This window comes from Macaca thibetana, chromosome 9 (assembly GCF_024542745.1).
Source record: "Macaca thibetana thibetana isolate TM-01 chromosome 9, ASM2454274v1, whole genome shotgun sequence".
Lineage (NCBI taxonomy): Eukaryota > Metazoa > Chordata > Mammalia > Primates > Cercopithecidae > Macaca > Macaca thibetana.
Genome location: NC_065586.1, coordinates 32,025,901 through 32,051,582, shown reverse-complemented (window position 1 = coordinate 32,051,582; position 25,682 = coordinate 32,025,901). Strand labels below are relative to the sequence as shown.

Below are 25,682 nucleotides of genomic sequence, written 5' to 3'. Positions count from 1 at the left end.
CGGGTGGAGGTGGAGGGAGAGGTGGTTAATGGTAGTAAACAAACCAATTATATGGCATTATCAGAGGATGGCACATGCTATGAAAAAATCAAGGTAGGGAATGAAGGAATATAGGGATGATTGAGATATATATCTATATTTTAGATTGTTTTCTATATAGATAGACTCAGTTGTGTCTTTTTCCTTAAAAACTGTTTAAATATCTTGAACATAGAATTTTCAGGTATCTCTTTAATTGATGGTTTGTGCATGTCATTAAATGTCATTCAGAACTATTTAAGGGCTACATATAAAAGTATGGTCTATTTACTACATAGCAGCCAAGGTGCTCTTGTAAAACCCTGCAGCCACTATTGCTCTTAGAAAAAGGACAAATCCTTGACGTGACCCCTAAGACTCTGCGTGATCTGCTTGACTCCTTGTACATAAGACTGTCGCTCACCACCTCACTCACTATGCTTCAGCCTCACTGGCCTTCTCTGTTTGGTCTCCTCGTCTTAGGCTCCTGGTGTACACAGTAATCCCCCCTCATCCATGGTTTTGCTTTCTGCAGGTTCAGTCACCTACAGTCAACTGCAGTCTGAAAATATTAAATGGAAAATTCCAGAAATGAGTTTTAAGTTAAAATGAGTTTTTAAAAACTTTTTAAATTAGTTTTCAGTAGTAGCCTAACACTACATCACAGTGCCTACCTTACTCACCTCACTTCATCACATCATGGAGGCATTTTATCATCTCACATCACAAGAAGAAGGGTGAATGCAGTTTTATTTTGAGAGACTATGTTCACATAACCTATCACAGTATATTGTTATATTTGTTCTATTATTGTTACTTGTTGTGCCTAATTCATAAATTAAGCTTTGTCATAGGTGTGTACGTCTAGGAAAAATATAGCATACATAGGGTTTAATAGTGGTTTCAGCCATCCACTGAGATTGTCCTGAAATTTAACCCCTGTGGATAAGGGAGAACTGCCGTACTTGGGGAGGGAGTAAATATGAATAGTAGAAGGTAATGATTATTTCAGCTGTTGAGGAAGGAAGGTTTTTGTTTTTTAAGCCTTAGAAGAACCTAACCATATTTGCTTTACATTATATACATCCCTGACCCGTAGTGCCCTCGTCTTTATCCAACCTTTTATTATAAAAATTTTCAAATTTATAGGAAAGTTGAAATAGTAGTAGGGTAACCATCTATATACCTTCAACCCAGATTCTACAATATTTGTAGTATTTTTTCTTGTTCTTTTTTTTTATTTTTTTATTTTTTGAGACGGAGTCTCGCTCTGTTGCCCAGGCTAGAGTGCAGTGGCACAATCTTGGCTAACTGCAAGCTCCGCCTCCCGGGTTCATGCCATTCTCCTGCCTCAGCCTCCCTGGTAGCTGGGACTACAGGCGCCCGCCACCATACCCAGCTAATTTTTTTTGTATTTTTAGTAGAGACAGGGTTTCACTGTGTTAGCCAGGATGGTCTCGATCTCCTGACCTCGTGATCCGCCCGCCTTGACCTCCCAAAGTGCTGGGATTACAGGCATGAGCCACCGTGCCTGGCTGGTTTTTTCTTATTCTTTAAATCCCGTTTTCTGAACCATTTGAAAGTATGTTGCATACATCATGACACTTCACCCCTAAATGCCATTTATAAAATGGAGATTGTTTTATTCACTGTTAAAGATAGGAGGTAATTATGTGAAATTTTTATTTATTTATTTATTTTTCTGGGACAGAGTTTTGCTCTTTTGCCCATGTTGGAGTGCAGTGGTGTGGTCTCTGCTTACTACAACCTCTGTCTCCCAGGTTCAAATGATTCTCCTGCCTCAGCCTCCCGAGTAGCTGGGACTACAGGTGCCTGCCCCCACGCCTGGCTAATTTTTGTATTTTTAATAGAGACAGGGTTTTACTATGTTGGCCAGGCTGGTCTTGAACTCCTGACCTCAGGTGATCCACCCACCTCGGCCTCCCAAAGTGCTGGGATTACAGACATGAACCACCACGCCCGGCCTATGTGAAATATTTTATACAAGAAAACTACAAATAAGATTTTTTTAAAGCAGTGAGTAATCACTATAATATTGATAAACAAAATTTTGGTTTCACAGTTATGAAAAATGGATATAACATAAAGGAAGTTTTTTCTACAGATCACTGTTCATATAAGAGGATATAAATGGTTACTAAGTGTATGAAGAACTTCAGCTTCTCTAATAGTGAAAGATATAGACTAACTACCATGCATTCGGTACTAGTACATCTTGGGCATGTTGACCACAATCCCACATGGTAGGTATGTAATACACATATACAAATAATAACACTCTTGCTGGAAAAGAAGAAATAATTTATCCCAAGTCCCAAAGTCATAGAGTTAGTAAACTGTGGAGCCGACATTCAAATACCAGGGAACTCTTGATTACAAAATCCATGTTCTTTATTTTAATTTTTCTTTTTTTCTTTTTTTGAGACAGTATCTCACTCTGTCACCCAGGCTAGAGTGCAGTGACGCGATCTCAGCTCACTACAACCTCTGCCTCCTGGGTTCAAGCGATTCTCTTGCCTCAGCCTCCTGAGTAGCTGAAACTACAGGTGTGCACCACGATACCTGGCTAATTTTTGTATTTTTAGTAGAGACGGGGTTTCACCGTGTTGGCCAGGTTGGTCTTGAACTCCTGACCTCAACCCATATGACCTCCTTGGCTTCCCAAAGTGCTGGGATTACAGGTGTCAGCCACCACACCTGGCCAAAGCCCATGTTCTTAACCACTATACTGTATTGCTTGTAAAAATCAGAACTCCTTAGGGGTCATGTTTTATACCTAAAGAATTAAATTTATTACGGTTTACTTGAAACAAATAAATGAGAAACCTGATAAGGAAAAGTATGAGTGGGAAATTACCATACTGGATAATAAAATGCAGTATGAGGCTACCTTGTTCTATTTATTTATTTTGTTGTTGTTGTTGGCTTTTTTTTTTTTTTTTTTCCAGAGACAGGATGTCGCTATGTTGCCCAGACTGGTCTTGAACTCCTGGACTCAAGTGATCCACCTGCCTCAGCCTCCCAAAGTGCTGGGATTACAGGCGTGAGCCACCGTGCCCAGCCCAAGGCTACATTGTTTAAAACACATTAAATACTGGCATAGGAGAGAGTTGAGTAGAATGGGAAAAGAAAAGAAAAGAAAAAAAAAGCTTGAAAATACTCCCTGTTGCAAGTGAAATGTGTTTTATAATATAGAGAATTTTTTAAATTTTTTATTGTGGGTGCATAATAGGTATAGATATTTAAGGAGTACATGTGATGTTTTGATAGGGGCATACAATGTGTAATAATCACATCAGGGTTATTGGGATGTACAACACTTCAGCATTTATCATTTCTTTGTTTTAGGAACTTTCCAATTCTACTCTTAGTTATTTTAAAATAATGTAATAAATTATTATCGGTTGTCATCATGCTGCTGTGCTATCAAATACTATTCAGATTTTATTCATTCTGTCTCACTATATTTTTCTACCCATTAACCATCCCCACTTTTTCTGCCCCTCCCTAGTACCCTTCTATTGTTTTAATGAACAATTGAGTTCAATTGTGTTAATTTTTAGCTCCCACACAATGAGCGAGAACATGCAAAATTTTTCTTTCTGTGCCTTATTTCACTTAACATAATGTCCTCCAGTTCCATCCATGTTGTTGCAAATGATAGGTGTTTTCATTCTGTTTTATGGCTGAATAGTATTCCATTGTGTGTAGTTCCACATTTCATTTATCCATTTATCTGTTGATAGACATTTAGGTTGATTCCAAATCTTGGCTATTGTGAAAAGTACTGCAGTAAAAATGAGAGTGCAGACACCTCTTTGATATACTGATTTTCATTCTTTTGGGTATATACCTAGCAGTGAGATTGCTGAATCGTATGGTAGTTCTATTTTTTAGATCCTTGAGTGACTTCCATTCTGTTTTCCACAGTGGCTATACTAATTTACTTTCTTACCAACACTGTGAGGATTCCTAATGGAATGTTTTTAAGATTAAGGAGAATAGATTATTTTATGCATGACATTAGGACAGATGGCTCACTATTTGGGGGAAAAAGGTAGATCTTTGTTTCTCCTTATAGAAAAATTACAGATGTAAAAATAAACTATTAAAAGGGGTAAAAACCTGATGAGGGTGAATTTGTTTCATAATCTTGAGGTGGGAGGATGTGGTAATATGTGAAGTATTCATTTTCTGACCAACTAATAATCTCATACATTGGCGTATTCTTTTTTTTTTTTTTTTGAGACGGAGTGTTGCTCAGATACTCAGGCTGGAGTGCAGTGATGCAGTCTCGGTTCACTGAAACCTCCGCCTCCCAGATGCAAGCGATTCTCCTGCTTTGGCCTCTTGGGTAGCTGAGATTACAGGCCCACGCCATCACACCCGGCTAATTTTTGTATTTTTGTGTTTTTAGTAGAGATGGGGTTTCACCATGTTGGCCAGGCTGGTCTCAAACTCCTGGGCTCAAGTGAGTTTAAGCCTCCCAAAAGTGCTGAGATTACAGGCATGAGCCACCTCATCCAGCCGACATTGGCACATTCTGTTCTCAACTACAACTACCTCTCATTTGGACCAGGTGCCAGATATCAGAACTAGTTAAACAAAATAAACGAATGCTTGAATGCTGTGTTCTAAAGGCATCACCAGGAGTAAGACAGATTTGCAAAAGTCCAAAAGGTAAAACATCTAACTTATATGTTCACCTACACATAGAAATTAAGGGTTAAGAGATTAAGGGTTGTGAGCTGGGAACAAAAAGCAAACTATGAATCACATGTCTTGCTTCCCTACTCTCTCCTTGAGTTTGGTGTGTGTGTGCTAAGAATATTTCTCTTGACATTTGAGGATATCTGAGAGTTCAAGAGTATGCGTGTAACTGACTTATACTGGGGTTGGCAAAAATGCCCTCTGTCAGTGGGCCAGTAAATATGCCAGTAGACTACCAAAGTAGAAGAAGATAGAATTAGCTGTTTAGTAACACTGTTCTCCCCACCCTACATACACACATACAGACCTAGTTTCTACCAGCTCCCAGGAGTCATTAGGCATCATGAGGGTTTAGAATCAAAAATCAAATTGAATATGAATAAGAGAAACCCAACACTTTTGAAAATGAGCAAAGAAGAGCAACATTTGAAAGAGAAGAATCTTCACTATCATTTGTAAAGAAATTAACCTAAAGTAACGAGATGGGCAAAAAGTTTTAAACTCAAAAGGAATATTGAGAAATAGTTACTTAAGGAATGAAGAATATGTGTTGTTACAACCTTAGATATATCCTTTGAGCATTTCCATTCGTACTTGTCCTACAGATGCTTTCACAAGTCCACAAAGATATCTTGTACATAATAATACATGAGTGGTTCTTTGTAGCACTTAGGAGATGGTAGGCATTTAGTTTGTTGCCAGAGTTTTTTTCCTACCAATTTGTATCTGGTTAAATAAATTTGGTTAAGTCCATATAGTGGAATATAATGCAGCTATTATAAGGAATGTAGTAGAAGTATTGGTATGGAAACATCTCCAGGTTATATCAAGTAAACCAAAGCTATGGATAAAGTTCTATATTGTGTGTATCTTATATCTATTTATATAGGAATATATATATTCCTTTACATATTTAAATATGCACACATTTGTATATACATTAAAATACTGGGAAGAATATACGCATTCTTAATAGGCTACCTATGAAGACTGGAACTTTTCATACTATTAGAATGTTTTTTATCCATGAACTTGTGTGTGTGTGTGTGTGTGTGTGTGTGTGTGTGTGTGTGTGTGTGTGTTTGAATTTAATAAGGTATATACCAAAATTCAGTGTTGATAGTCCTGGATGAGACTAATACCTTTATATGGCAGTTGGTAGTATCACAAACTAGGAAAAGCTTTCTGTGTGGTGGCTAAACCAAAACTTATTTTGAGCACCTGTTTGTGCCAGGCATTATACTAAACATTTTACTCACATTTATCTTACTTAAATCTCCAACTCTATACAGTAGATTCTTTTTTTCTCTTACTGGAGGAAATAGATTTAGAAGACCGATTTCTTGCCGGGAGTCACAAACTGTTTCAGTATCGGAGTTGGATTCTAATCCAGTCAGCCCGAGTCCAGAGAATGTGCTTTCTGCCCCTACACATACTCTGCAGCGGCTCAGAAAGAGTGTATGAAAGGTTATCATTTCAGACAAAAGACCAGGATTTGAGTCTGTCAGTTTCAACTCAAAATGGAGATAACCTCTGCTCTTCTTTGAAGAAATCATATTTAGTTGATTGGTATTCAAATACCTTCTATATTCATGACGTATTATATGAATAAGAGATTTGGATCAATAAAATATTTTTAACCATAGCCCACTTTCTTTATATAACAAGTTCAAATGTTTTAACTCCTCCACATCTCATCTGTAAAGTGCAAGCTTTGTTTTTGTCAACTGTTTTGTATCTCTTTATATAACTCTCAGTTTTGGCAGTTCATTTTGCTATATTGAGGAAATATTCAGTGTTTCTGACACTGTTTTTTTCATTTCTACCTAAACTGATTTTATCACTAGTTGTATCGTGTTAGCAACATGCTTTTAAGACCTACTACTAGAATCTCTCTATTTTAAAAACAAATGAGCGAAAGAAAACTTTGTAGGTCTATGTCATCTGTTTGCTACTTTTTAAAAATACACGAACTTACCTGTTTTTTCTTCTTTTTAGGAACATCATCTTCAGCGGGCTATTTCAGCACAGCAGGTGTATGGCGAGAAGAGGGATAATATGGTTATACCAGTCCCAGAGGCAGAAAGTAATATTGCTTACTATGAGTCTATATATCCTGGGGAATTTAAGATGCCAAAGCAGCTCATTCACATACAGCGTAAGTAATGATTCTCTTAATGATTGTATTTTCTTTATTTCTCTTATTATGTGTAAGTTGACAGATTTTTATCTCTTCAGGAACATTTTTCTTATTTGTTTCATTGACCAGTATCAGCTTAAGAGTTATTAGAGCCCATTTTCAACTTGTAAAATGGTATTTGAGATATCTGACAAGAAAAGATAGCATTTATTATTCTACATTTTTTGTTTCATCCCAGCATACAATCTTATGCTGCTTCAGTCAAGTAGGATAAGGGGGGCGGGGAAAAAACAAAACTCAAATATAGAAATAGTTTTCTTCCTGTTCAGAATTAATAATATTAATAGTCTTAAAGAACTTCCTGCCGGGCACGGTGGCTCAAGCCTGTAATCCCAGCACTTTGGGAGGCCGAGGCGGGCGGATCACGAGGTCAGGAGATCGAGACCATCCTGGCTAACACGGTGAAACCCCGTCTCTACTAAAAATACAAAAAAGTAGCCGGGCGAGGTGGCGGGCGCCTGTAGTCCCAGCTACTCGGGAGGCTGAGGCAGGAGAATGGCGTAAACCTGGGAGGCGGAGCTTAGATTGCGCCACTGCACTCCAGCCTGGGTGACAGAGCAACACTCCGTCTCAAAAAAAAAAAAAAAAAAAAAAAGAACTTGCTGATGTAAGTGAAAGTCAGCAGACTTTTTCTGTACAGGGTCAGATTGTAACTACTATAGGCTTTGTGGGTCATTCAGTCTGTCACAACTATTCAGTTCTGCTGTTGCAGTGTAAAATCAGCTAAAGAGAACACAAAAATGAATGAACATGGCTGTGTTGCAATAAAACTTTACTGATAAAAACAGATTGGCCCATGGGCCATAGCTTGCCTGCCAAACCCAGATCTGTTTTTTCTAGTAGAGTGATGCTAATTTTTAAAATTTAGTGGTCTGATTGGGAACTTATTTCACTTAATAGTGATAAGTTCTTTATAAGAAATGATCGTTTGTGTGTGACATTTGGTGATAAATAGCTGTGAGAGCTTTTATTCAATCTCCAATTAATTAACAACTTAAAAACAAATAATTGAAAGGTTAGTAAGATAAAATTCCTGCAGCTTTCGTTGTCTTGTTAATCTTTATGAGCAAGAGGTTTTTTTTTTTTTCTTTCTTTTTTTTTTTTTTCTTGTTTTTAAGACGGAGTTTCACTCTTGTTGCCTGGGCTAGAGTGCAATGGCACGATCTCAGCTCACTGCAACCTCTGCCTTCTGGGTTCAAGGGATTCTCCTGCCTCAGTCTCCCGAGTAGTTGGGATTACAGGCACGTGCCACCACGCCCAGCTAATTTTGTATTTTTAGTAGAGACGGGGTTTCTGCATGTTGGTCAGGCTGCTCTCCAACTCAGGTGATCTGCCCGCCTCAGCCTCCCAAAGTGCTGGGATTACAGGCATGAGCCACCGTGCCTGGCCTGATCAAGAGGTTTCTCTAGGGGACCATCTAAATGTGTTTTTTTAGGACAATATAAACCTATGTTGTTTTTATTGTTCCTTGCAAGCACCTTGAGAAACCAATTTTAACTAGTTTACTTGTGCAGTCACGTGTTTTGTTAAATTTAAGAGACAGACACAGACATTATAAACAAATGTGATAGATATTAGAACCTAAAAAGTTGTTTTCCAGAAAATCATGTCAAGGTGGATTTGAAAGCTAAGGATCTGATCTTCCCCATGTATGTTAACTGGAACCAAATCATTCTGTTATGCTGCCACAACCTATGTTATCTTATAAATGCATGCTTTTAGCTTAAAGCAAGGTTGAGTAAACTAAGATAAAATTATACTAATTTACATTATCATTATGAGAAAAAAATTAATACATGTCTTAAAGATGGCTTACTTATTGATGATCAAAATCTATAAAATACATTTGACTGATAACTAGTGAATTATATGTGGTCAGTAAAGTCAAAAAGTACTATATTGAGAAAGGAATTGACTCCTGACATTATAATCAAATATTAATAAATGACAGCAGAATTGTAGCTTATTTGGGAGGAAATTTTTTATCAGTACAAATTTGAGGTAACTTGTCTTTGGAAAGATGTATACTTTGGCATATTAGTAAAGATAATGCTGCTAAATTTGTGTTAGCTGCCCTATATCTATGGGAGGTTGCAAAGAAATGTACAGAGAAGTCTCCTGCACAGTTCCTCTAGCCTCATCCAGTATTAACCTCATGCACAACTATTGTACAGTATCAAAACCAAGAAATTAAAATCGGTACAATCTAGAGTTTACGCAGATTTCACCAGTTAGACATGCATCACATATGTGTGTGTGCATGTTTGTATAATTTTATCATGCATAGCCCTGCATAACCACCACCACTATCAAGACACTCACCTGCACCATCACCAGCAGATGCCCTCTTGTTAGTTTTTTATTTTGTTTTGTTTTGTTTTGTTTTGAGACGGAGTCTCGCTCTGCTTCCCAGGCTGGAGTGCAGTGGCGCGATCTCGGCTCACTGCAAGCTCCACCTCCCGGGTTCATGCCATTCTCCTGCCTCAGCCTCCCAAGTAGCTGGGACTACAGACACCTGCCACCACGCCTGGCTAATTTTTGTGTATTTTTAGTAGAGACGGGGTTTCATCGTGTTAGCCAGGATGGTCTCGATCTCCTGACCTTGTGATCCGCCCACCTAGGCCTCCCAAAGTGCTGGGATTACATGCGTGAGCCACTGCGCCCAGCCTTGTTATTTATTTATAACCGTATCTCTTCCTCTTCCCATCCCCTGACCATCACTCATCTGTTATCCATCTGTATAATGATGTTCACGGATGTTACATAAATGGAATCATGTAGTATGTATCCTTTTGAGGTTGGCTTTTTTTTCACTCAATATCTCTGAGGTTCATTCAGTTGTTGGATATATAAATAGTTCATTTCTTCTTATTGCTGAGCAGTATTCCATGATATATATCCATCACAGTCTGTTTAATCATTCACTTACTGAAGAACATTTGGGTAGTTTCCTGTTTTTGATTGTTACAAATAGAGCTGCTATGAACATTCATGTACAAGTTTTTGTGAGAACATGAGTTGTTTGTTGTTGTTTGTTTGTTTGTTGAGACAGAGTCTCACTCTGCCGGCCAGGCGGGAGTGCAGTGGTACAGTCCTAGCTCACTGCGACCTGCACCTCCTGGTTCAAGCGATTCTCATGCCTCACCCTCCCGAGTGGCTGGGATTACAGGTGTGGCTAATTTTGTACTTTTAGTAGAAATGGGGTTTCACCATATTGGCCAGGCTGGTCTCGAATTCGTGTCCTCAAGTTATCCACCCTCCTTGGGCTCCCAAAGTGCTAGGATTGTGGACATGAGCCACTGCACCCAGCCAGAACATGAGTTTTTCTTCCTCTGGGGTATATATTCATGAGTGTAGTTGCAGGGTTCATCTATTTTTAGTTTGGAAGGGAACTGCCACCCTGTTTCCTGGAGTAGATGTACCATTTTATATTATCACCAGGTGTATATTACCCAGTTTCTCCATCTCTCTCCAGCACTGGGGTTGGCACTATTTTTCATCCTAGCCTATTCTAATAGGTGTGTAGTAATATCTCATTGTACTTTTCATTTACATTTTCCTAAATGGCCAAAGTGAAACATCTTTTCATGTGTTTATTTGCCAGTCTGTACATCCTCTTTGGTGAAATTATCTGCATGTCGTTTGCGCGCCCCCCACCCCCAGCCTTTTTTTTTTTTTTTTTTTTTGAGGGGCAGTCTCACTCTGTTGCCCAGACTGGAGTGCAGTAGTACAATCTCAGCTCACAGCAACCTCTGCTTCCTAGATTCAAGCAATTCTGCCTCAGCCTCCCGAGTAGTTAGGAGTACTGGCACGTGCCACCATGCCCAGATGATTTTTGTTTTGTTTTGTTTTGTTTTAGTAGATATGGGGTCTCCCCATGTTGGCCAGACTGGTCTCAAACTCCTGACCTCAGATGATCCACCAACCTCGGCCTCCCAAAGTGCTGGGATAATAGGCATGAGCCACCACGCCCAGCCTCTTTTGCTTACTTTCTATGGGATGGGTGTCTTAATATTGTGTTTGAGGTATTTTTAAAAAGATAACATTCTAGACACAATGTCTTTGTCAGATATATGACTTGGAAACATTTTCTACCATTTCTTAATATGTCTTTTAATGTTGAGTTTGAGGTGTTTTAAAAAATAATATTCTAGACACAGTGTCTTTGTCAGATATATGACTTGGAAATTTTTTCTTTTTTTTTTTTTTTATTTGAGATGGAGTCTGTTGCCCAGGCTGGAGTGCAGTGGTGCGATCTCAGCTCACTGTAAGCTCCACCTCCCGGGTTCACACCATTCTCCTGCCTCAGCCTTCCAAGTAGCTGGGACTACAGGCGCATGCCACCACGCCCGGCTAATTTCTTGTATTTTCAGTAGAGACAGGGTTTCACCGTGTGAGCCAGGATGGTCTCGATCTTCTGACCTTGTGATCCGCCCGCCTCGGCCTCCCAAAGTGCTGGGATTACAGGCGTGAGCCACCACCGTGCCTGGCCGCGAAAAATTTTCTACCATTTCTTAATATGTCTTTTCATCTTTTTTTTTTTTTTAAATAGACTTTGATGGGACAAAAGTTTTTCATTTGGATGAGATCCAGTTTCTCAATTTTCCTCTTAATGGATCCTGCTTTTGAGTCTAAGGGCTCTTTGCCTTTCCTATGTTCTCTTCTAAGTTTTGCCATTTCACATTTAAGTCTGTGGTCCATTTTGAGTTAATTTTTGAATAAAGCAAGAGGTTTAGATCAAAGCTCATTTTTTTGCCTCTTGATGTCCAGTTGTTTCAGCGTCATTTATTTTAAAAACTTTCCCTCCTCTATTGAATTGCTTTCGCTTCCTGGTCAAAAATTAACTGGACATCGTTGTGTGGATCTATTTCTAGATTCTCAGTTCTATTGATTTCTGTGTTTATCCCAAGACAGTATTGCTGTCTTGAGTACTGCAACTCTATAGTAATTTTTAACATCAGGGAGAATGATTCCTCTTGTATTATCTTTCTTTTTCAAGATTGTTTTGGTATTTTAAGGTCTCTCCTTCACATATAAATTTTAGAATAAACTTCTCTGTGTCTACAAAGAAACTTGCTGATATTTTTGTGGGAATTGCCTTAAATCTGCAAGTCAATTTAGAGAGAACTGACATCTTTTCTATGTGAATCTTCCGGGTCATGAACACAATGTTTGACACTCAGAGTATTCAGGTCTTTTTTTTATCTCTTTCATTGACACTTTATAACTTTCATTATACAGATCCTGCACATTTTATTAGATTTATAGCTGACTCTCCTCTTAATACTCAAAGGAAGCCTTTTTTAAAAGGGCAGTCAATGTGTATATTTTTATATGCAGTTGTGTATATGGGTGGGTGGGTAGGTAGGTAGATAGATAAATGTGCTTCTAATTCTTTCCTCTGTAAGGGCCAAGAAGCAAAAATAAGCAAACATAGCACCTATTCTCTAATTTATTCCCCACTAAACAGCCCAGGAAGCCTTGGAGAAATGGCTAAGGCAGGGTAGGCACAAGATGACCCTGTAACATCTTGTTATACTGGATGTTAAGCTTTCAAAAAAATGATGATATTGTGTCATGAAGACACAGGGGTTTCTGCTAGCTAATTCTGGGACAGTTCGAGCAACAATGTAAGTACAATAATTATAAACCAATGAAAAAGTGAGAATCGGTGGGGCGTGGTGGCTCATGCTTGTAATCCCAGTACTTTGGGAGACTGAGGCGGGCAGATCACCTGAGGTCGGGAGTTCGAGACCAGCCTGGCCAACACGGTGAAACGCTATCACTACTAAAAATACAAAAATTAGCCGGGCATGGTGGCGTGGGCCTGTAATTCCAGCTACTCGGGTGGCTGAGGCAGGAGAATCGCTTGAACATGGGAGGCAGAGGTTGCAGTGAGCCAAGATCGCACCACTGCACTCCAGCCTGCGTGACAGAGCAAGACTCCCATTTCAGGAAAAAAAAAAAAAAAAAAAAGTTGAATTGATACAATATAGAAAGAATGCTAGGTTAGAAAATCATTTTTTCAATTATCATAAATCAGGGTTGGATCAGACTAGAATCATCAGTGCGTGCTCAACAAGAGAGAAAATTTTGATGAGGAGATTTGCATGGCTTTAAGCTCTCCCCACCAACCACTCATTAATTGCAAGGAAGAAAAAAAAATTGGGCAACATCTTGACTGGTGATCAAAATTGTCGTTACTTATGAGGAACAGATGAACATTGTGTGGCTCTAGATGTGGATATTCTGAGAAGGACTTAAAAAGTTTATTTTACAATAACCTAGCCAAGAATGTGTAATCTAATCACAAAATGGAGAAAAAAAATCAGAAAAACACAGAGTGAGGAATGTGCTAATAATAATAATAATGACGATGATGATGGAGGCTTGGGGAGGGGGACATATCCAAAGAACATCTATGTCTTAAAAGAGAGTGGTGGCCAGGCACGGGGACTCAAGCCTGTAATCCCAGCACTTTGGGAGGCCAAGGTGGGCAGGCCACCTGAGGTCAGGAGTTCAAGACCAGCCTGGCCAACATGGTAAAAGCCTGTCTCTACTAAAAATACAAAAATTAGCCGGGCGTGGTGGCAAGTGCCTGTAGTCCCAGCTACTTGGGAGGCTGAGGCAGGAAAATTGCTTCAACTCAGGAGGCAGAGGTTGCAGTGAGCCGAGATTACACCGCTGCACTCCAGTCTGGGCGACAGCGTGAGATTCCATCTCAAAAAACAAAACAAAACAGCCATTATGAATATAATGTACCCTCCTATGGCTTAGAAAATGAAAAAATAGCGTGTATAATGAAAGTGCCCACAAGCACGAGCACATGTGCACATAATAAAACAAAATTAAAACTTTAACCATAGCCGAATCTGGGTAAAGAGTATGCAGGTGTCCTTGTACTGTTTTTATTTCAACACCTTGCATAAGTTTTGACTTCTAAATAAAGTTTTTTTAATGAATATATTTTTCCTAAAGTAGAACCTACGTTTTTGTTACCTCTCTGAACGGATATCCTGTCTTTGTGCTCTGATTCTGAAATATTTTCTCCTTCCCTCTGCCTGCCTCAACATCCCCTGCAGCATATTCTTCTGGTACCGCTTTCTGACAGATAAAATCTGTAGCAGCAACCAGAGAACTCTATGTATGAAAGATCTTATATCTGAGATTTCAAATCTAATATTCCCCATTTTCACTCCCTAAGTACATTCTAGAAGTGACCCCAAGCTCTAGCTTTTAAGCAAAGGAAACTGAAGATTTTCATTAGCTAGTCAGCGATATCTTTGTCTTAGATCTGAGGGAAGGATGTCAAATACCTATGACCCCATAGTAAATAACACCTTCACAACGGTCTTTCTGCTGCTCAGAATTGGTATCAAGAGCTTTGCAAGTAGATATTAATCATGTAGTTAGTGCTCATGTTGAAACTGCTGTGACAATTTTTCTTCAACCTTGGGTAGTGTTCCTTCCTTCCTTTCAATCAGGGAGTATATTCTGTTCCTAATCCACATTGTGTGCTGTTTCATGGATCCAGATATCCTTTCATTCATTATTTGCTTCCTGTATTTTTAAAATGCTGTTTGAAGTTATGGACATACTCACCCAATGCACACTTAGTTTAAGTCATAAATGGCACTTGTTCCATAGACACATTTCATCTCTATTACTAAACTTTAATCTTTGTCTTAGATCTAAGGCAAGGATGTCAAATACTTCCCACCCCATGGTAAATATCTATTACTAGACTCTAAATACAATGATTTGTACCATCCTGGATTTCCTTTAAAAATAATCTAATCGGCCGGGTGCGGTGGCTCACGCCTGTAATCCCAGCACCTTGGGAGGCCAAGGCAGGCGGATCACAAGGTCAGGAGATCGAGACCATCCTGGCTAACACAGTGAAACCCTGTCTCTACTAAAAAATACAAAAAATTAGCTGGGTGTGGTGGTGGGTGCCTGTAGTCCCAGCTACCCAGGAGGCTGAGGCAAGAGAATGGTGTGAACCCGGGAGGTGGAGCTTGCAACGAGCCGAGATCATTCCACTGCACTCCAGCCTGGGCGACACAGCGAGACTCCATCTCAAAAATAATAACAATCATCATCTAACCAATGTATAAGTCCTATTGTATTTTACTTAGGCTTATTTTATGTCTACATGGTAGTTATGGTATACTTTTTCCTACATCTATGTATCACACATAATACTGTGTTTTGTTTACCTGTATGCATCTCTGGGTTTATTCCTATCAGAATATTTTTAAAGGAGCCAGCTTCCACAGTGTAGTTCTCATTATTGAAGAATTATAGGCCAGGTGCGGTGGCTCACACTTGTAATCCCAGCATTTTGGGAGGCCAAGGCGGGCAGATCACCTGAGGTCAGGAGTTCGAGACCAGCCTGGTCAACATGGTGAAATCCCATCTCTACTAAAAAATACAAAAATTAGCCGGGCGTGGTGGCAGGCACGTGTAATCCCAGCTACTCAGGAGGCTGAGTGAGGCAGGAATAGCACTTGAACCTGGGAGGCAGAGATTGCAGTGAGCTAAGATCACGGCGTTGCACTCCAGCCTGGACGACAAGAGCGAAACTCCATCTAAAAAAAAAAGAATTATTAACAAGCTAGGTCTAACTTTAATTGATAGAACTTAATTAGAAGAGATGACCTATTTGCCTGTTTTTCTTTAGACCCTGTTTTTTACTTTGAACACACCCAATAACATGACCCAGAAAATCTGAAGGTACCGTGCCTGGCCCCTGTTTAAGATTTTATATGAGTTTGCACTGAATAAAAGAAAAGCCTCTTGCAGAGGCAAAAGGGCTTGGACACTCAGGTCCTTGTTAACGTCAGAGGGAAAGACCCTGAGCTCCTTGATTTGTATCATAGAAATCATCCTTTTCAGTCTTGATACAGCCCCTGATATGTTGGGTGTGACTTGTCATTGATAATATAGTATCTACCAGAGCCTGTATTTTGATGCGAAGCAAAGTGATCCTTGGCAAGCTCATTTTGTTTTTATGAATAATTAAGGTTTGTGATTGTGGTTTGACATGTGATACGATCCAAAGAAGAGGATGCCAGACTGTCGTGTGTAAATGAGATCCTAAAAATGAAATACAACCTTAAGAAGCAGAACATTGGCCGGGCGCGGTGGCTCATGCCTGTAATCCCAGCACTTTGGGAGGCCGGGGTGGGTGGATCATGAGTTCAGGAGTTCAAGACCAGCCAGCCTGGCCAAGATGGTGAAACCCCGTCTCTACTACAAAAAAAAAAAAAAAAAAAAACTACGAAAATTAGCCAGGCGTCGTAGCAGGCTCCTGTAATCCCAGCTACTTGGGAGGCTGAGGCAGAAGAACCACTTGAACCCGGGCGGCAGAGGTTGTAGTAAGCTGAGATCACCCCATTGCACTCCAACCTGGGTGACAGAGAGAGACTCTGTCTCAAAAAAAAAAAAAAAAAAAAAAAAACCAGAACATTGAAAACATTGCTAGTTGGTTGCTATCAATTTGGCTTTCTGGATTATTTTGATCAGTGCTCTTAATTTAATAGAACTTTCTATGATGATGGAAATGGTCTGTAATCTGTGCTAATACAACACTAGCCACATATAGCTATTGTAGCACTGTGGCGATTGTGACTGAGGAACTGAATTTTATTTAATTAATATAAATTCAGTTAGCCACACATGGCTAGTAGTTACCATATCAGACAACACAGACCTGCATTATTTTGGTTAGGAACAAAATACATCAAGTGTTTTTAATCTAACAATTTCAGTCAACTTGAGGATCTCTAAAAGCCTGTTTACATAATAATGACAAAATGAGATGATGGAAAATCATTGGAGGGCCCATGATTGCAGGTACTGTGAGTACAGAGATGTTAACGTCTAGAAATTTTTATAGTCTGAATACTTACTTATTTTAATTAGGAATGTTATCGAAGTGATATAGGTCAAAATAAAAAATAAAACAGTGAAAAAATACATTCAACTGTACCAGTATTTTTTTACTTCTCCAGGCCAGACACTATGTTAAGCTTTAAGCAGAGGTGGCGGTATTTGGCAGCCAAATAGTGCTCTTTGTACCTATCACAGACTTTAATGTCTGACTGGTTTTGGAGGTTATTTCCCCCCACTTTAATAGAGGTTACATTAGAATACTTTTCAGTAGAGTACTGCAAGTAGAGGTGGTATACAAGGTGAAACCTGTTACCCTCCACTTAGAGGTACAGAAATAAAGAAGGCATGCCTCTCCCTAAAGAGATCATGCACATTCTAATAGGGAGGCATGCTTAACAAGTACATTATAAAGTATAAGAAGTGGGTTCTTAGCCACTAAAAAAGATGAAACTGGTTAGGAACCACTTCTTGGGTGGGGAACAATCAAAAAAGGATTCTAGAGGAGTGATACCAGGCTGGGGGCTAAAAAGAATAAATAAGCATTTGCCTTCTTGGTGGTCAAGCAGAAAAACAGGGATTTTTGTAAAGGCCTGCAGTATCATGAAATAGCATACTGGATGAAATCAATGAAATCTGATCTTACTAGATCATAAAGAACTGATGACACTGGAGAGAATAGGAAAAAAGGGCCTTATACCATTCTAAAGATGTGGAATCTAAGGTTAGTAGAAGGAATTAAGTAAGGGAAAGATGTGAGACAAATTTTTATGTTAAAGCTGTTTAATGTTTTGCTTATCATATTCATATCAACTTAGCTTAATTTTGGTAAGTAATTAAACAACATTTGATAGTAGCAGTGGTTCTTGCCAGCAGATCTGAGATCCTCCCATTTCCATCAACATGACAGTGTTCCCATGGAGAAACAAACTTCCTAGGCAGGAATGTACTCACTGAGTGACGGCTGCTGAAAACTCAAAATCTGAAATGCTCCACATTTCGAAACTTTTGAGCACCAGTGTGATTCCACAAGTAGAAAATTATACACCTGCCCTCATGTGATGATGGGTCACAGTCAGAACTTTGTTTCACGCACAAAATATTACATAAAATCACCATCAGGCTATGCATATAGGGTATATGTGAAAAAAGTGAATTTTGTGTTTAGACTTGGGTCCCACCCTCAAGAAATCTCATTATATTCAAATATTCCAAAATCCAAAACACTTCTGGTCCCAGGCATTTTGAATGAGGGATTCTCAATCTGTACTGTTATTGATAGTGACTTCTAACACTTCAGCTTTACAGACCGCTCCCGTAGCTTTTGGTAAAGTAGTTGAATAATCTACAAAATAGGACTTAAATATTATAGAAAAAAATCTTATTTAAAAGCCTTCTCCTTTTATATTGTAAAAATTGCCTATGTGATGATTTTTGAGCTATAAAAATGGCACTTGCACATGGTTCAACCAAGTAAGTTTTAATGATTGCTTTATGTTCTTAATAATAGGCTTCTAGTTTATTTGCTTTTAGGAGTGGTTGGAGGGGGTCGCATCCGTTGTCTTTTATTACTTATATGTATATTCATAGTGAAGATAATCTCCTTTCTTTAACTTTAAATGTGAAAGACAAATCTGTAAAAACTTAGATTGTTTGCAACTTTGAAAACAAAATCCAGAAATTCTTTCTTATTTCTTTAGAAAGTGTAGGTCTTGTTTTTATGCAGACATCTGTGAAGTTTTTGTTGGTGAATTCACACAGTAAATGATTGCATATGGTTCCTTCTGTCAGCTTTTAGTTTGGATGCTGAACAGCCAGATTATGATTTGGATTCTGAAGATGAAGTATTTGTGAATAAACTGAAAAAGAAAATGGACATCTGCCCATTGCAATTTGAGGAGATGATTGACCGCCTAGAAAAAGGCAGTGGTCAGCAGGTACAATTTCATTTGTATATAACAAGTATATACATATTCTGTGTAAAGAACTGTATTGTATGGAAAGAGTGTGAGATTGTAGGTTGGGGGTAATCAGGCAGACTTTAGAGTTAAAAAGTATGAATTCAAATCTCATCTCTGCTTGTCAGTAACCTGTGTAATCTTGAGCAATATGTTTAAATTTTTCTGTGCCTCGGTTCCCCTGGAATTGTTGTAAAGATTAAATAATGTATATAAAGCACCCTAGTTCAGTGACTGACATGGATAATGTACTCCTCAAGTTTCCCATTTGTTAATAATGTTGTAGTATCGATTATTGTCCTTTAAATTTAGAAGTAAATACTGATGAACCTTGTATGTGTATTGTATGAAAATGACATAATGGTTTTACATTTAGCCAGTCAGTCTGCAGGAAGCCAAACTACTGCTAAAAGAAGATGATGAACTAATTAGAGAAGTTTATGAATATTGGATTAAAAAGAGAAAAAACTGTCGAGGGCCATCTCTTATTCCATCAGTAAAACAAGAAAAGCGAGATGGTTCCAGCACAAATGATCCTTATGTGGCTTTTAGAAGGCGTACTGAAAAAATGCAGACTCGAAAAGTAAGTGAATTTGAAGAATTTTTTTGATAGTTATTTATATAATAATTATAGTTATGACTATCTCAATACTATAGTTTAATTTATATTCAAATATGACTTTCCAATTATAAGAAAAATACTTAAAATAAATTGAACTTAAGATTTATTATGCAGCTAATGTTATATTTTAATGTTAATCCATTTAAAAATCAATACAAAATTGATTTCCTGGTGATCTGTGTTCCCTTTTATTGTCTTTAAATTCTAATTTAACCCTTCAAATATATAAATTTAATGGGTCAGTAACTATACCACTAGTTAGAAATACTTACATTAAACAAGCAACTTCACATTTGCAGAATCGCAAAAATGATGAAGCCTCTTACGAAAAAATGCTTAAGCTGCGACGAGATCTAAGTCGAGCTGTTACTATTCTAGAGATGATAAAAAGAAGAGAAAAAAGTAAAAGAGAGCTATTGCACTTAACACTGGAAATTATGGAAAAGAGGTAATGTGTATTTTAATAATGTCAGAGGAAGTATAGTGCCATTAACATTTTGTATATTGAGTTAATTTATTTCCTATGTAATAATCTAATTACAGAAATATCTTTTTTTAATAATAGAGACTTTAAATTTGTGGTATGATACTTTTTACACTTTTACATGTTTTCTTCTATTTTCTTTAAAAGTGACTGGATTCACTTAACACTGGACTGTTAAATAGAAAAGGGTAAAGAAAGAGGGGGAAAGGCCCATATATCTTACCACTCAAGCATTTGGCAAGGTACACAATGAAAACTTAAAAAAAAAAACCCTGCCCTATTTCTAGACCCTATCCCCAAAGAAAACCACTTTTAAATTTCTTGTGGTTACTTTTAGAAAAATTGCTTTTAAAGCCCAGGCAATTCTAATTAGCAGAAAGATCCATAGCACCATTTTAGGCATTACTTTCAACTTCTTCACCAAATCTTTCACCAAAATTGCTACATTAAAATTCCAACTTTTGATTTCTTCCCCACAGTCCTCTATTTATATGCCATGATAACGCTATAAGCCAAAAAAGTAAAAGGAAGAAACAAAAGGAATTATGTAATCTTTAATTTTAAGAGACATTGAATAGTCAAAGTTTAACTACAATCTTGCCTTAAATGTAATTTAATAATTACATCCCAGTCAGCTAGTTATTAATGGTTATAAAGATAAATACTTACAAAATTAACTTTCCAAAATTTTCTTTTTCCTGCTTTATTTAGGTATAATTGACAAATAAAAATTACATATTTTGTATGTTGATCAAAGGGTACAAACTTACAGTTATGAAATGAGTAAGTTCTGGAGACGTAATGTACAGCATGGTTAATAACAATGTATTATATACTTGAAATTTGCTAAGAGTAGATCTTAAGTAATCTCACCATATATACACACAAGGTAATTATGTGAGGTGATGGATATGTTAATTAGCTTGATTGTGGTAATCATTTCACAGTATAAATGTATATCAAAACATCACATTGTATTCCTTAAATATATATAATTTTAAACTTTCATTTGTATAATTTTAGGTATAATTTGGGCGATTACAATGGAGAGATCATGTCTGAGGTTATGGCACAGAGACAGCCAATGAAACCTACTTATGCCATCCCCATCATTCCTATTACTAATAGCAGTCAATTTAAACACCAGGAAACAATGGATGTGAAGGAGTTCAAAGTTAATAAGGTGATTAATGTTTTTGTGATAATAGTATAATGGGATGGTGTTTTATCATCAGAATGAAGGTTAAAAAGAAAAATACATATAGGCTGGGCACGGTGGTTCATGCCTGTAATCCCAGCACTTCAGGAGACGGAGGTGGGTGGATCACCCGAGGTCAGGAGTTGGGGACCAGCCTGACCAACATGGTGAAACGCCGTCTCTACTAAGAATACAAAAAAATTAGCCAGGCGTGGTGGCATGCGCCTGCAATCCCAGCTATTCGGGAGGCTGAGACAGGAGAATTAATTGAACCCAGGAGGTACAGGTTGCAGTGAGCCGAGATCGCACCACTGCACTCAGCCTGGGTGACAAAGCAAGATTCCATCTCAAAAAAAAAAAAGATAAAAAAAGATAAATACATATAAACCCCACCTTAATGTATACTGCAATGATTGTGCCATAATATGAAGAAAAGCAGAATTTTAATCTATAATTAAAATTTTATTTTTGTTTCTCTTCCTTATAAAGGGAAGCTTTTGTTACTATATCTGATAAAAGGAAAAATCCTCCTTTTACAAGTTGTAGGATTATGAAGTATTGAAATAATTCATACAAAATATGGAGAGTTAGGGAGAAAGAGATGAAATCCTCCCTGATCAGATGAGTTTTTCTTTCTTTTTTTTTTTTTTTTGAGACGGAGTCTTGCTCTTCACCCAGGCTGGAGTGCAGTGGCACACTCTCAGCTCACTGCAACCTCCACCCCCCGAGTTTAAGCGATTCTCCTGCCTCACCTCCCCTAGTAGCTGGGACTACAGGTAGCGTGCGCCACCATGCTGGGCTAATTTTTGTAATTTTAGTAGAGATGGGGTTTCGCCATGTTGGCCAGGCTGGTCTCAAACTCTTGACCTCAGGTGATCCGCCCGTCTCGGCCTCCCAAAGTGCTGGGACTACAGGCGTGAGCCACCGAACCCGGCCTCAAAGTTTTTCTGTCTTTTATGGACACAATCGTGTATAAGAAGGAATTTTGGTATCTTAATAGTTTGTAATATAATGATTTAGAAATGGAAATATTTGACAGATTCGTATTTAAACAAATCACAATTTGTGAAGAATAAAATTTGTGAGAGGAAATAAAATTAGTGAAGGGAAACCGAGGTAAATAAAGGGGAGCCGTTAATTAAGTGGCACTTTCTTGGAAAGTGTACATCTGAGGAAAAAGTACCTTACGCATTTTTTTGTATGAAATTTTTCATGACTGGACGAGTGGTTCATGCCTGTAAGTAATCCCAGCACTCTGGGAAGCCAGGGCGGGCGGATCATGAGGTCAGGAGATCGAGACCATCCTGGCTAACACGGTGAAACCCCATCTCTACTAAAAACACACAAAAATTAGCCAGGTGTGGCGGGGGGCGCCTGTAGTCCCAGCTACTTCAGAGGCTTAGCAGGAGAACGGCGTGAACCCGGGAGGCGGAGCTTGCAGTGAGCCAAGATGGCGCCACTGCACTCCAGCCTGGGCGACAGAGTGACTCCGTCTCAAAAAAAAAAAAAAAAAAAATGTTTCTTGAAACTTTGCATCTACCATACCAGTTAATTTGAGGAATGGGCAAATTTGTCATCAGTTTTATCTCCCCTGTGTCATTTAATATCATTCTCACACAGGTGTTTTTTTTGTGTGGTAAACAGACCTTCCAGCCTGAATATACAACCTGCCACACCAGTTTGAATGAATGATGATTTCCCCAACCTGGACTTTTTTTGGAGGGGACCGGGGGGAGGTGTTTAAAGCAGTGCCAGGGACCAGACCATTTTGTGAAAAAACATGAACTTTTTTTTTTTCCCCACTTTGTTAACATAGACATTTTGATTTTTAAAAAACGTAGGGGAGGATGGGAGGAAGAATAGAATTATTCTCGTTACTCTCTTCAGTAATCTGGAAAGTTAGAACTGTGCCCCAAAATACTGGTTTAGTTTACTCATGTAAATGTTTTTATTTAAATTTTGCATTTATCTAAATTTTATGTCCTGCATTTATAATATATTAGTTCTAAATGTATCTTTAAAGCTTAATGGGATTGTTTCCACTGTTACTGGTTTTTTTTTTTTTTTTTTTTTTTGAAACGGAGTCTGGCTCTGTTGCCCAGGCTGGAGTGCAGTGGCGCAATCTTGGCTCACTGCAACCTCCGCCTCCTGGGTTCAAGCAATTCTCCTGCCTCAGCCTCCCAAGTAGCTGGGATTACAGGCGCCCACTACCACGCCCAACTAATTTCTGTATTTTTAGTAGACCGGGTTTCACCGTGTTAGCCAGGATGGTCTCAATCTCCTGACCTCATGATCTGCCCGCCTCGGCCTCCCAAAGTGTTGGGATTACAGGCATGAGCCACCCTGCCCGGCCTCCCACTCTTAACTGTTTTAATGTGGTCCCCCAATCTGAGCCCTACATGATTTTGTGAACTACTTTAGTATTATCCTTCAGTTTTCATATTTTAAGATTAATTATCCTATTCTTTGCTTTCCTCTGTAGTATGTGCCACTCAGCTTAAAAGTTACTTACTTTAGGCGAGGTGCGGCAGCTTACGCCTGTAATCCCAACACTTTGGGAGGTAGACGCAGGCAGATCACTTGAGGTCAAGAGTTTGAAACCAGCCTTGCCAACGTGGCGAAACCCCATCTCTACTAAAAATACAAAAAAAATTAGCCGGGTGTGGTAGCGCAAGCCTGTAATCCCAGCTACTTGGGAGGCTGAGGCAGGAAAATCACTTGAACCTGGGAGGCAGAGATTGCAATGAGCCAAGATCGCACCACTGTACTCCAGCCTAAGTGACAGAGCAAGATTCCATCTCAAAAAAAAAAAAAAAGAAAAGAAAAAAGTAATAGATAATAATGTAGTCCTCAAGCACTGCCCTAGCTGATGGTTGATGTTAATTTTTAAATAACGTTTTGCATTGCCATGGCCAGCTTTTGATTTGATTATCCTGTCAAATACAACAGTAGAAATTGTAGAGAGATGCCCTATGGTTTGGGAAAGCCGTGGTTTCCCCAAAAAACCATAATGTCATAAACTACATAAAACGTAACATAAATATTTAGTGTATTTACATAACCGTGGTGCTTGCCATGATCTTATTCTTTCCGACAAATACAATTTTTGGCCGGGCGCGGTGGCTCAAGCCTGTAATCCCAGCACTTTGGGAGGCCGAGGCGGGCGGATCACGAGGTCAGGAGATCGAGACCATCCTGGCTAACACGGTGAAACCCCGTCTCTACTAAAAATACAAAAACTAGCCGGGCGCGGTGGCAGGCGCCTGTAGTCCCAGCTACTCGGGAGGCTGAGGCAGGAGAATGGCGTAAAACCCGGGAGGCGGAGCTTGCAGTGAGCTGAGATCCGGCCACTGCACTCCAGCCTGGGTGACAGAGCAAGACTCCGTCTCAAAAAAAAAAAAAAAAAAAAAAACAAATACAATTTTTGCCACTACTTTACCTTACCTATTGCCTACATACCAAATTCATACTTCTCCCAACCTTTGCCATCATCTGTAATCCATGTTTCTAATGTGCTGTGTTCCATCAGCTCAGTTACTCTTGCCTGTATATTTTATCCTGAATTTCCCCTATTTAATGATTTCATATCTTTATCCATTAAAACTGTTCAAAATTCACCATTTCAGAAAGCTTTCATTGTTCAGCCCGCAAATCCTTACTACTCTTTATTTGTATAACCCCCTCACTCAGTATTATGGCTTTGTTTTCTACTATGTTAACAGTTTTCTGTAGTTTGCTTTCTGTATATACGAAGACATTTTCATTATTATTTGTCCTATATTTATTATTTCATGAGAATAAGGACTAGACAATCCCCTTTTAAAAAAAAATTCTCTTCTAGAATTTTCATAGAAAATTAAGAAAATGAGAGGAACCAGCAGTAAATATACTAATTGCAGTTGTAAGACTTCAGAAGTTGGAGAACTTCTGTTCTCTCCTTTTATTTTAATTGAAACAAAATTGTTTGTGTGATTATATTTAGATTGTAGGATAAATTTATGCTTTCATGGAGGCCAACTTCTCTAGACTTTACACTATAAGATGGCCAAACATAGAGTCTTGTGTCTCTTATGAATATGAATGCCCTCATTATAGCAATAAACTTCTTTTTAAAATTTCCCCCAAAACTGCAAGTGTGTTGAACATGGTTTCTGGTGTATAATTAATTCATGTCTTTGTTGCAGCAAGATAAAGCCGATCTTATCCGACCGAAACGGAAATATGAAAAGAAGCCCAAAGTCTTACCATCGTCTGCCGCTGCTGCTCCCCAACAGACGAGTCCTGCTGCACTGCCAGTTTTCAATGCTAAAGATCTGAATCAGTATGACTTTCCCAGCTCAGACGAAGAACCCCTCTCCCAGGTACAAATACAATTCTCTATGAACGTTGAGGAGGGATATAGGAAGTCACATATCTGACCTACTTTCTTTATTTCATTTAAAGGTTTTGTCTGGCTCTTCGGAAGCTGAGGAAGACAATGATCCTGATGGTCCTTTTGCTTTCCGTAGGAAAGCAGGCTGTCAGTACTATGCTGTAAGTTTCAGACTGTCTTTGTAAATAACAAACTGTTTACCTTT

At 38.6% G+C, this 25,682-nt stretch overlaps 1 protein-coding gene across 5 annotated transcripts in view; it reads left to right on the top strand.

Annotated features, from left to right (window-relative positions):
- The window catches only part of EPC1 (enhancer of polycomb homolog 1), a 113,172-nt gene that overhangs the window by 68,582 nt on the left and 18,908 nt on the right, over window positions 1-25,682 (top strand). For 4 of the 5 annotated variants that reach the window (XM_050805445.1, XM_050805443.1, XM_050805442.1 and 1 more), the window contains exons 2-8: window positions 6,748-6,907; window positions 18,635-18,780; window positions 19,178-19,384; window positions 19,723-19,871; window positions 20,931-21,090; window positions 25,290-25,466; window positions 25,549-25,638. In XM_050805445.1, the coding sequence (XP_050661402.1) occupies window positions 6,748-6,907; window positions 18,635-18,780; window positions 19,178-19,384; window positions 19,723-19,871; window positions 20,931-21,090; window positions 25,290-25,466; window positions 25,549-25,638 (1,089 nt within the window). Of the gene's footprint in view, window positions 1-3,009; window positions 4,720-6,747; window positions 6,908-18,634; window positions 18,781-19,177; window positions 19,385-19,722; window positions 19,872-20,930; window positions 21,091-25,289; window positions 25,467-25,548; window positions 25,639-25,682 lie in introns of those variants that run through there. The other variant, XM_050805444.1, reaches the window with a different exon arrangement.